Consider the following 12,482-nt stretch of genomic DNA (forward strand, 5'->3'; position numbering starts at 1 on the left):
CACATTGTCTCCGGGGCAGGGACACAGAACTGCCACTGAGCAAAAGCAGCTGCACGGTTTCATGCACATCTGTTTATCTCCACCTTCAGGACTATTTTCCATGGGTATTTTTCAAATGAAAACATTCCTCGTGCACAGACCTACCTGTGCCCTGGGTGTCCTCCAGAGGCTGGGAGAGGGATGGAGAGATGGAGATGTGTATGGGGAAGAGGGAAGGAAGAGGGATGGAGAGATGGAGATGTGTATGGGGAAGAGGGAAGGAAGAGGGGTGCAGAGATGAAGATGTGTATGGAGAAGAGGGATGGAGAGATGGAGATGTGTATGGGGAAGAGGGAAGGAAGAGGGATGGAGAGATGGAGATGTGTATGGGGAAGAGGGAAGGAAGTAGCTGTGGCGACAGAGTTGGGAAGTGTCTAAGAAAATGCTCCGGGAGATAGTGGAGAAGCAGAGCTGCCTGTTACCTCGATGCCCGCGAGCACAAAGAGCAGGCAAGGGACCCAATCTGTCGGAGATGACAGCAAGGCCAGAACCAGCATCTAAATTAGCATGAAGTGTTTCCATTGTGCGCGGCACAATGAGGACCATATGTCAGGGCTGGGGCTGGCAGCCGGGAACAACGGCCCCGCCGAGGTTTGGGTACCACCTCCCGGCGGTGGGATGGAGACGGCTGCCCCGCACCAACCTCCGAGTGGAGAGCCTGGGAGAGGAGCTGCGTCTGGATGCAGGCGGCAGGGACACGGTGCATCCCAAGGGGTCAACACCAGGGAGAAATCCCTGAGCTGGGACAAAAAGCGCCGAGGATCCCCAAAGTCCCCTCCCATGCCCCTGCAGCCTGAGGCAAAGTCTCCCCGCTTTCTTCCCCTGCTCCCTCTCCCTCCCCCCCCCCCCCCCCCCCCCCCATGTTTATTATTTCCCCTTTGACGCATCTCTGCTGAGCCGAGCTGCAGCCGAGGCCAATTGATTATATGAAGAAATTTGGAGCAAGTCGGTGAACAGCTGCAACCTGCCCCCAGGGACGCGCGGGATCGGCGCAGACAAAGGAGACGAGCCGCAAACTTGCTTCGGGGTGGCTGAAGAAGCAGGGAGAGGGCTGGGCGTTTGCAAGGGAGAGGTCTGGGGGTGATGGAGAAAGGGACCGCGGGGCCTCTGCTAGGCAGAGGTGTATGGTCAAGCAATGGGTGGCTTCGGAGCCAGGGCAGCACCAATTTCCCCAGGGTATGCGGGAGAGAGAGGTGGTTTGTCAGGTGTGTTTGGAGATGCTGATGTCTGGACCAGATGTCCTCATCCCTCTGCTGTCACCAGAAGGACCGGGCCGTTTGGGGTCTGCTTGTCCTAGAAAACCCAAGGCGGGCTCCAAGCAGCGACTGCAGACATGGGGAAAGGCAAAGACATGGCGTGCACCCCATCTCGGAGCAAGCCCCAGCCTGGCTGGTGCTTGTAGGATCCTCTGAGCACCAAGAGGATGCATCCCAGTCCCCTGGCCGGAGCGGTAGATGATGGTTTCCCTCCCACCACCTCCTTTCACAGGCACGGCCGCAGCCATCCACTCCTGCCTTGGAAAACCCACCACCACCGCCAAACAGCGCAAGGAAGAGACAGTTAAAAACAAGATTAAAAAAAAAGAAAAAAAAAAAAAAAAGGGAAGCCAGGCACTCCAAGTTCAAGATCTCTCTTTTGCTGGCAGTTTAATTCATTTCCCCCTCCCCGACTTCCTTGTGAACTCATAAATAATAAATCCTTGCACAGTCTGAACAGCCAAGACAAACAAACGCTGGGGCACACCGCATACAAGGGTGGGTTGGTTGGTTTTTCCGCCGTGGTCATTGTTTTTTTTTTTTTTTTTCTTCTTATTTTCTAGTTTTCCTTTCCCAAAAGTGCACAACAACAGCAAATAAATAATAACATTTATCAATAAATTAATTCAATAAATATCCTCGTGGCACAGAGACGTGGCTGGTAAGTGGAGGGGAAGGGTGGGCTGCCCTGCTCTGTATTGCTCTGCCCCTGCCCCGCTGAGTGCTGCAGTGATGGGGGCACCAGCTCCAGGGTCCGCTGCTCTGGCCCTCAGGGGTCCCACATTCCCTGGGGAGTCCTTGCGAGACAGAGGTAGCGATCGTTCTCCCTGCTTTTACGGGGAGGGGGAAAATGAGGTACGGAGCGAGGCGGCGCTGGGAGCTGGCGGCAGAGGCAGGGGTGGGACGGAGCCAAGGACTGCGAGGTCCCGGGAAGCCCAGCTGGGGCTTGGACAGAAGCACGGGCAGTGGCCAACACCTTGGGAGGGCACAAAGCTGAGGGGAGGACCCCAGAGAGCAGAGGGGGGCAGGTGCTGGGACCCCCCACTCCGGCTCTGGGGGTTTGCTGGACATGGCACTGGCTCTCTCACCATGAACATCTCATCTCTGGCACACCAAAGTCCATCACCCCCAGCACCGACCCCGCGGGGGAGGACCACTGCCTGTCTCCTGGTGATGTTCAGTGCAGGGCAGCTCCAGCCCATTCCCCGTGGGCCAGGCTGTGGCTCTGCTCCCAGCCCGGAGCGTTGGCTCAAAGCTCAGCCAGCGGTTTCTGCATGGTCCTGGTCCCCACCTGGGCTCTGCTTGTGCTCTTGCCACTGCCAGTGCAAAATTAACACTTCAAACAAACACACCCCCATAAAACAAGGCAAAACATTCACTCCTGCAATGAGCTTTCCCCAGCCTCAGCGTGCCCTCGCTGGAGGAAAGGCCACTCGGCTCTGCTCTCCCTTCCCGCTCCTCCTTCTCCCAAAGTGCTGACCCATGTTAGGAGGGGCCAGGAGAGCCCCGGCTGCTGGGGCAGAGGGGCTGTGCCTGCTTTCCCTCACCTCCAACCCTGCTGCCCTGCAAGCCGCAGGTAAAGTGCAGTTTACCCCAGCAGAGCACATGCTGCAAAAGGTCACGCTGCACCAGTGCCATACTGGTGTAAATGGTGGTGGTGGGGGGTGCAGCACCTGGGGGCAAAGCCTCTTCGCACATGAGCCCTGGCGGCACTAGCTGTGCTGCAGAGGAGGGACGCGGTGCTGGGGGAGCTGAGTGCCGGAGTGCCCCCGTGCCAGGCTTGTGACCCCACTCCAGCCTTTTTCACCAGGAGCACCGAAGGGGAGAGAGAGGAAGAGCGGGGAGGGATGAAGTGCTGTGCGGGGAGGTCGGGTACCCCGAGGTGGTCGCATCCGTCAGTGCAGCGGGCCAGGCCAGGGGGGCTTCACACTGGTCGTGCACTAGTGCAAAGGAGGGTTGGGCAGCGAAGCCTGGGGTGCACAGGTCTGGGGAGCAGGGTGCTGAGCTTCAAGGAGACCAGATATGCAATGGAAGGGCTTGGAGAACCCCTGGGTGCTGCTCCAGCCTGGCGTGGGAGTGGGGCTCCGGGCACCTCGCAGGCAGCACAGCGAGCAGGCGTGCCTCTCTGCTCCATCTCGAGGGGAACCTGCTGCTGTCGTCGGTGGAAAGCATGGCCAGGTCCTGGCAGGTCTGCACCACACTTTGTGCTTCCTTTTGGGGTGTCAAAAGCCCAAGGGCGAAGACAGCGGAGCTGCTCTGTGCCCGAGGATGCTCCTGGGCTGTGCTCCCTCTGTGGAGGGGACGGTCTGGACAAGTGCCCAGCACGATGCCAGGGGCAGAACAGCAGCAAACAGACAAAATGCCCAGACTGGCCATGCTGGTGGGGCAGCTGGTGGCAGAAGGTGCAGACAGACAGATGGATGAGACCCTGGGACTGCTTGGGGCTGCAGTGTTTCACAGGTCCGTTTTTCTGCAGATTGTGTGAAAGAGGTGATATACAGACACAGAGACTCGGGCTCGGTGGCTCCTGCTGCGGGTCAGGGAGCGGACGTGGTGGCCAGGCTCAGGATCCCGTAGGCAGCACCAGAGTGATGCGAAGCAAAAGGACAGACAGAAGTCGGGAGCATACGCGGCCAGCGCAGGCTTCAGGCAGCAGATCCAGCAGGACAGACAGATGGCTGACGGACCAAACAGCCTGACTCAGGCAGGATGGAAAGACAGATGGACGCGGGCTTGGTGGTGGGGAAATACAGAACATCGTTCGGATAGCGGGTAGAGCAGAGAGCTGGGGACTCGGTCCATTTGAACAGACGGATGAACACAGGCACAGCATTTTGGATGCCCCAACATGTGGTTCAGGTCATAGATGGACAGAGGGACTTGAGCGCTTGGCTCAGATGCCCAGCACATGTTCAGGTGGGAGATGTGGCAGACAGACTGAGGGACGCAGGCTGGGCGGCTCAGACATCCAGCACGTGGTTCAGGTAGGAGATGTAGCAGATGGCCAGGCGGAGGATCTCAATCTTGGAGAGCTTCTTGTCCGGTGGCAGGGTGGGCAGCAGCTTCCGCAGCTCGGCGAAGGCCATGTTGAAGGCTTCGACGCGGATGCGCTCCCGCGTAGCATGGGCTGTCCGGTATTTGGCCGTGGCACGCCGTCGGCGTCGACGCTCCTCCCGACTCAGGTGTTGCAGGTCTTTCTTCATGGCCTCACCTGGCTCGGCTATCCGGGACTGAGCGCACAAGCCAATGCCACTGGTGTCCTCCGTGCTGCCCGCGCGGCCACCGCCGCAGTCGCTGAAGACGGACTCGGACTCGGAGTGTGTCGGGGGCAGGTCGATCTCGGTTTGGTCCGAATTGAGCATCATCTTCGCAAAAGAGGGATGGACGGACAGACAGGTGCTTCAGAGAGATGGTACGTCAGGGGGACAGACTGACCCGGGCACGATGTCGCAGCAGAACGGCTCTACTTGAAAGAGAAGGTCTCTGGCTCACAGCAACCCCCTGGTTATTCTCCTCCTCTTCCTCCTCATCACACACCGCCTCCGCAAGGGAATTCCAAAATTTTCCCTTTTCCCCAGAGAGCTCGTTGGGTGAGCGACAACTTTCACAATAAATAATGTACGAGAGATGGCAGGACTCATAGAAATAAGATAAATAAATAAATATCCTCTGCGCGCGCGCTCATGCACAGGGACCACGGGCTCTTCTGTGCTGCCGTGGCAGGACCCAGTTTCGGAGCCGTCAGGTGTCAGAGCCGACCTCCTCCTGCGTGCTCTAGAAAACAGAAGCACAGGGGCTCTCAGCATCGCCCAGAGACACAGCCGGAGAGCTCGGCTGCTCGCTCCACCTGCCCTGCGGTGCTGGCCCCAGCCGGAGCAGGGGACACCCTGTCCCCGCCGGGCTGGGGCTCCGGGTCCCCAGTCACGGGTGGCGGGGAGGGAGCCGGTGGGGTGGCTCTGGGAGAAGGTGGAAGCCATTTCTCCTGGCTCTCCGGAGAGATGACAGGTGGTGGATGAGCAAAGGGGAAAAACAGACTGCAGGGGCGAGAGGAAGGGGGGCTTATTGTATACTAAATGAGCCCGTATGTCATGGATCCTGGCACCCCCGACATATGGAACCCAACACAGCTGCTTTGCTTGATGTGTCCAAATAGACGCTGGCTCCCCGCTCCCTCCGGGACGCTGTGCCGCTGGCCGGGAAAGCTGCCTCTCCTCTCCCTTCTCCTCCCCCCTGCTGCCTTCCCCGCACGGCTCCGACACTGGGCCCCAGGTCCGCACAGATGCCTCCAGCACCCCAGGAGCATCGCTGGGAAAAGCAGGTCTTGCTGCAGGCGCGTCTGCCCCCTGGGCAGGGCAAAGGCAGCGGTGGAGCAGGGGAAAAACAAACTTTGGATGGGGAATAGCCGCTGCTGGAAGAGATAGCAGCCTGGCTGGGAAGCCAGCCAGGCAGAGATGTACAACATATTACTTCTCTCAGGCCTGACAAGCTTGTAATGAGCCATACGACTGAGAAATGGAAACTAAACTAATATGGACAGGTGATGACTGGGAAGAAATAGTCTACATCCCGTTTTAAAAGACCGGCAGCGGGCAAAGCCCTTGATGTGCATTCACAGAAGCGCTGCTCAAGAAACACAAGGAACCCCATAAGCATGTATAGAAATGTCTGCATGGCCCCTCTGAGCCCCCCCTGCCAATATATGTGGCTGTTCCTGTGCACGCTTACACAAACACACATGTACACACACAGAGACACATTTCCCAACACATATGTGCAAATGTTCACAGTCAAAAACTCCTCTGTGAGAATCCCACATCCGTTTACACACCATTTACACCCATGCTTGTAAATCTACCCCAAGTCAGGCATCTCTGTGTGCGTGCACACACGCTCACCCTTGCGCTGTGAGATTCAGATTCCACTAAAAAAAATTATCCTGGCCTTTTTTCTTCTATAACACAAAACCTTTCAGCTATGCATGAGAGTACTGGTAATCCATCTAAATCCTAGACAAAAAGTTACTCCTGTGAAGCTCTTAGGTGATGGAAGGGCTGACGGAAACGTGGCTCTCGGGATCTGTGGAGATGCCCTGTCAAGGCTGGGAGCTTGCAATAAATCGCACTGTCCTTGGAGCGCGGCTGAGTTTGGGTTTGTGTTTAACTTGCTCTCCCTGCGACCAGCCTCAGGGACAAACCAGCCAGGGACCAAGAACCACGGCCAGCGCAGCAGTGTGTTACCTCAAGTTCCCCAACGAGCCCCATCTGCTGCAGTCATCCGCTACAGCCGTGACTCGTGCACCTTGCTCAACCCTCCCCATTCCCCTCCTGCTTTAATTTCTTTTCTCCTTCTGCTCTTGTGCCCTTCCTGCAGAACCTGGACCTCCTCTCTGGCACCCGGCAGTGGCAGGAGCGCTCGTGCCCTGCTGGCTGCTCTGCCCTTGGGAGCAGCGCACCCGTGGGTCATCACCACCCAACGCAAGTCCTTCATGGCTGGTGAGCAGCTGCAGCCCTTCATGGCCAGCTGAAGGCTTGTTGCCACGGCCATGTTTCCCTGCGTGCTGCCGGTGCCACCCCACTCCCACTCACAATAGCCATCCCTGGAGCATTGCTCCCAGCCACCGTGGCTTCCGGCAGCGGGGCAGGGATGCTGCTCCGGCTGTGAGCGCCAGCTCCATAAAGGCTGCAGTTGGGCCAGGAGAAAGAGGGAAGGTCAGCTCTGGGGTTGGACACGTGCCACAGCAGCTCTGCACGTTCAGCTCCTGGGCTGTGGCGAGGATTTGGTGCGTGTACGTCCAGGATCATGCTCATGTGTGCACAGCTTCGCTTTAATATACTCTCCCCCCTGCTCTCAGGGACAGGGAACTGCGTTTGATCTCATGCACTAGCTTCGCTGCTCTTCTGCCTCCCTCTTACCCCAGCACTGCTGCTCTGAAAACAACAGGCCTGTTCTCCTCTTGCTCTGCACGCTCAGGCGCTGCCCCATCCCACCGGGGCCATGCGGGAGGTGTGCTCCTCGTGTGGGTCAGCCACCCCGGCAAGAAGCTGCAGAGCGGCTCTGCTGCCTCCTGGCCCCATCGTTTCAGCACAGGGCAGGGAAGGAGACAACCAGCTGCCTCTTGTCCCCTCCTAGAACACCAGCACCAGGGCACGAGCGTGTCACTTCATCCTGGAGCAGGGGAAGCTGCAAAACCTCCTTCTCCTCGGGCAGATGGGGATGGTGACCTGCCCAGGAACAGCCCGGGAACACACACTGCTCTGCCGCAGTCCGCAGAGGGCACAGGCTGTGGGACAGGTTGCTGTCGCCATCTCAGCATCCTGGTGAGTAAATTGAAGGTGTATCAAACACTGGAGGCAGGAGTCCTGCACAGGGGTCTCAGTCGCAGAAGGATGTTAGCAGGAGACATGGGATCATTTGCATGAAGATGACTTTCAGTACTGGACCCAAATAAACTCCTTAGCCCACTGCTCCTCCACTGGGTTAGTCCAGTCCTCAAAAGCTTTTCCTTCACATGGGTGACTTGCGTTCTGAGTGGCTCCTTTTCCTTCAGATGAACTGTAAACTGTCATCTTCCCAAATTCATCTATTGCAAGAACCTCTTCTCAACCTACGCTTGCTCCAGTCCTGCCTTCAGCAAAACCCCAGCGATGCTTAAGCCCCCGCTGGGAAGCAATGCTACCCAGCTCCCTGCTTGCCCTTTCCCTTGCCCTCCAGACCAGCAGAAGACTCTCTGGCCAAGCAAAGTGTGCCTGGGACCCACTTTGCGGCCATCTGACTGGAGGTTCCTTTGCTTTTTCCTGGTCAGGAATCCCCCGTGCCAGCGCCAAGCCCAAAGCGAAGGATGCGCACGGGGGCTTGTGTGTCAAACCTTGCACCGAGGTCAAGCTCCCTTCCCGAGACAGCCCGCAGCTTTGTGCTCCCTTCCCACGCAGACCACGCAGCTGATCTCGCCATCCCCCTCCCCACCTGCCACGCTTCCCTTTCCACAGCATCAAACCTCGCAGCAGCATCCAGGGGCGCTGCTAACCCATCCCCAGGACACCTTACCCCCAAGCTGATGACCATTCCCAGGCTCCAGGTTTTCCCTTCCAGCAGGATGAAGCTCAAGTAATCCAGGGAGCGAGGAACCGCTTGGCTCATCCATCCATCGAAGAGGCAGAAAGTTTCTCTGGGTGTGCGCAGCGTCCTGCGCCGTAGGATGGACTTGGGGGGGTCAGGGAGAACCCCGGCAGCCTTGGGGCCCAGGCATGCTACTCCTTGGGCAGGAGTGCGAGTGGGCCACCGCGCGTTGAGATGGACACCCCAAGGAGGCATGTGCCCCATATGCTATATATACATCCCAGCCTCGCACGCCGAGTCCGACCCCGGCTGCCTCATTGGCCGCTCCGGTGCTCCCCCCCTCATAAATATTAAAGTCAAGAGAGGGGATGCCATTGGCTGTGCGGGAGGTTGGAGCCCCCGGGAGAGGAGGGAGGTGGAGGTTGGATGTGGTCCTGGAGGGTGGATGGAGGTGGTGGGCTGGGAGGGAGGGAGGGAGAGAGGGAGGGAGGAGGGTGGGGGTGCTCCGGGAGAAGGCGACATCTGTTCTCCATGCATATTTCATAAAGGAGAAATAGAGAGATGGGAGCAAACGTGGAAAGGGGAGAGGGAGAGACAGGCAGGCAGGCAAGTCTCTGCGCCGGGGTGGGACGAGGAGCAGTGACTGCAGAAGTGGGACCAACAGCACAGCCTTCCCAGTGGCTCCCAGTGGCACGCAGCCTCCGCAGTGTGGGCGCGTGTGGGAGCGGGGCTGCGTGGCCACGCTGTGCCAGCATCCACGCATGTCTGTGTGCGGGCAGCTGCGTGATGCGTGGGTCTGCGGGCGCCTGTGTGGAGCGGGTGAGCACCGGTGGGGTGCCCGGACCACCGACAGCCTCTCCCAGAGAGGCTGTACCAGCAGCAACAACTGTCCTGTAGGTCCTGCCTGAGCGCAGCTGTAAAATTCACCTGTAGCAAAGTTCAGTGAGAGGAGAGAAAGAAAGTGAAAGAAGGCGGTACCCGGAACGCACAGGTACTGCTCTGCAACACCGATCCTCTATCTAACCGTAAAACAACGATTGCTTTTGTGGGTTAGGCTGAGCCTCTGCCTCTCACCCTTCTCCAATTTCAAATGTTCCCTTTAAACTGTCCTGAGAAAACCTTCCCTAGTTTGTCATCCTCATCAGTGAACTCCCTGCTCCAAAATTCCTGTATCCCCCGTCCCACGCGTATCCATGCGTGTCCTCCCAGACCCCCCTGCAGTTTGCTTGCTGGAGTCTCCTACCTTCGCCTTCTTCCACCCAGCGCTGGAAATTGCCTGCCACCTCCCTTCCCCTCCCTCCCATGCACTGGGGGCTGGTTCCCCCTCCCCTGCAGGCGAAGCCCAGGTGATGGGCACTCGCACCTGGGCGGACTCCAGCCCGTGGCACGGCTCAGCAGATGGTCTCGGAGTTTGCAGGGCGAGCGGCGGACGAGGCAGAGGGATCAGGTGGCAGCGAGAAGCCTGCCTCACCATTGCTATGGCACCGATTATAAAACAATATTCGCCTAATGAGCTCGTGGCAATAGCCACATCCACCCCGAGACTACGGCGCGCAATGCACAGCATGCCTGGGTAATGCACTGCATGCACCGCACGTCGTGCCTCCCGCCCGCGCGCCCCCGCGCACGCTTCTCACACGCACAAATCACTCCTCGCTCACGTGTGGACATGCAAGCAGCACATACGTGTCCACACAGGTGTGAGCACCCTTCCCCAACCCTTCTCAGCCCCTGTAGCCCCCTGCCCGCGCACACACGTCCCCCTCCTCCCTCACTGCAGCGCTCCGCCTGGGCCCCCCATCTCCCCCGAGAAGCCTGATGGGCTGTTTGTATTTTTTCCTCGCTCTGCCCACCCCCGGGGCCAGCTCCTCTCCCCCTGCCAGGACGCCAGCAGGGCCCCACCTCTCTCTGCAGCTGATGCTGGGCTGCTCTGGGCATCCTGCCGGGCTGGGCGCAGGGAGGAGGGGAGGCAAGGAGTGGAGCTGGCTGCCGAGCCTCCCCATGGGGGACGCCAGGCCTGATCTGTGCTGGCCATCCAGGCCAGCGGGCAGCTTCTGGCTCCCTTCAGCAGGAGCCCACTCAAGCTCTTCCCTCAAGTAGAGGCACCGGCAGGTCTGTCCTCCCATCCTGGCTCCCTGCGGCTCTCCTGGGGGTCGATGCACAGTGCCCTGCAGGGGCACGGGCTGCCCAGCTTGCCCCCGAGGCTGGGGTCACTAAGGGGGACAGCCCGCTGGGCTGGTGACACATGCACAGTGCATGCCCCCAGCAGCCGAGCCCCCCTGCTCTTCACGCGGTCACCTTAGCTCTGCCCTGCAATGACGCAGACTTTCAGCCTTCCTCTTCCCGCAGGTAAAGGCTGAGATTGCAAAGGCCCCTTCATCGGTCAGCAGCCACGTTTTGCCCTGCTGGGAGGGAGGATGTCATCTGGGGACATCCCTCTGCTTGGAAAACGGTCGCTCTTTGTACCTGAGAAGCGGCGTCAACGGGCAGGATGCAGCCCTGATGCTGAGTGCTGCACGGTGCCCACAAAGCCTGGCGGAGCTGAGCAGCTTGTGGAGGGTGAGATGAGCATTGTCAGGGCTGTGCTGGGGAAGAGCCACAGGCACAGGTCTCGTGGGAGGGTGACGGCAGAGCGAGAAACTCTAGAACTTTCTCCTGCAATCCAAGCTAATGTTCCCCCCTCCCTGTGGCTGCAATTCTCCCCGGTGCCCGCTCAGAGCCTGCAGCCCACGGGAGCTGCCATGGTCCCCACGATTTTGGCTGCTGCCTCGTTCTCTACCTCCTCAGCAAGAACTTCTGAGCTTCAGATATCCGCAGGCTGGCAAAAAACTGATGAGACTTGGGGGAGGGAGAACGAGAGACTCTGTCTTTGTTCTTCACTTCTGAGTTTCCCAAATTTAATCGCAGGAGCCCACACGCCAGAGCCTGCAGAACCCCTCATTCCCTCTGGAGCCCCGGGCTTCCCTTCCAACGCAGCGTTCAAGAAGAACACCAGCGGGAGCACAGCCAACTTTTTAAATCTCTCGATACCTTTTGGCTTGACCCATGAAGTTGATGGACCCAGGTGGGTCCCTTTTGGCATCTTCATCCAGGATCTGCCCACCTCGAGGCATGAGGCTGAGGGATCAGCTGCAGGGAGAGGAGCCGTGGCACAGGGCTGGGGGGACCCGAGCTGGGCTTTGCCGCTCCAGGCCCCCTGCGTGTGCGCAGGGAGGGCACGGCGAGGTATGAAAAGAGACTAGAAGAGGCAGCATTTGGCAGGAGATGAGGTGACATATTGTATAGAGCCACTGGGGACCACACTGGCCTGGGCTTGTCAGGGAAGACAGGCGGCTTTAACCCTTGTGCTGCTGGAGCAGACCCAGCTGGAGTTTTGTAACTTTTATGCAGCGAGGGGCTCTGCAGATCCAAACAACAGGTGGGAGACCTGGAAGGAGATCCCTGCCGCAACTCACGGATGCTGGGAAGACAGAGGCCGTGGGGGGCATTCCTGCTCCTGCCCATCAACTGGTACCTCCACACCCACGGTGGGACTGTGTCCCATCTCTCCACCAAGGACACTCCGCAGAACAAAAGGCGCCGGGCTCCCCCGTGTCCCTGTGACCGCCCAGCTGCTCATTCATGGCAAAGTCTTCTCTGGCAGACATGCCTTTTTGGAGCGTTCCCTGCAGCCAAAGCATCACAGATCCCGGAGCATCCACAGGGTCACGTTTGGTGGCATTATACTTTGTTCAGACATGCACAAGTGCCATTTGTAGAGGGGGCAGCTGCCAGCTCCACCGTGTCTGGGTTGCAGCACGCTCTTGCAACCACCGGCTGCAGCCCAGGCTGGCTGGGAAGGTTCAGACGCTCTGCACAGACGCTGACCACACTGTGATGCTCAGCTGGGTGATGCTCCAGCTACCAGCCTCTTTGCAGACAGCGAGCGGGAAGCGGAGCTGTTTGGATCGATGCTGGAGAAGCACCTGGACCGCCTGTTAATCTTCAATCAGGGTGACAATGCCCGCTGAAGCCAGGGCTCAAGGCCTTTTTGGGCAAGTATGTTAGAGCGTGCGAACACGTGTGCACGTGCAGGCTGTCTGTGCAAGCTGTGTGTGCCCGAATGTGCATGCCCGAATGTGCATGCATGTG

The 12,482-nt window shown here is 58.8% G+C and overlaps 1 protein-coding gene across 1 annotated transcript; it reads right to left on the bottom strand.

The window, feature by feature from the left end:
* Positions 1-939: 939 nt before the first annotated feature.
* NHLH1 (nescient helix-loop-helix 1) lies at positions 940-8,771 on the bottom strand. Its single transcript, XM_027780656.2, has 2 exons — positions 8,340-8,771; positions 940-5,069 (listed from the first exon to the last, which is right to left on the bottom strand). The coding sequence occupies exon 2, from the start codon at positions 4,658-4,660 to the stop codon at positions 4,256-4,258; it is 405 nt and encodes a 134-aa protein (XP_027636457.2). The 5' UTR covers positions 4,661-5,069; positions 8,340-8,771; the 3' UTR covers positions 940-4,255.
* Positions 8,772-12,482: the final 3,711 nt, after the last annotated feature.

This window comes from Falco peregrinus, chromosome 19 (genome assembly GCF_023634155.1).
Source record: "Falco peregrinus isolate bFalPer1 chromosome 19, bFalPer1.pri, whole genome shotgun sequence".
In the NCBI taxonomy this organism is placed as follows: Eukaryota; Metazoa; Chordata; class Aves; order Falconiformes; family Falconidae; genus Falco; species Falco peregrinus.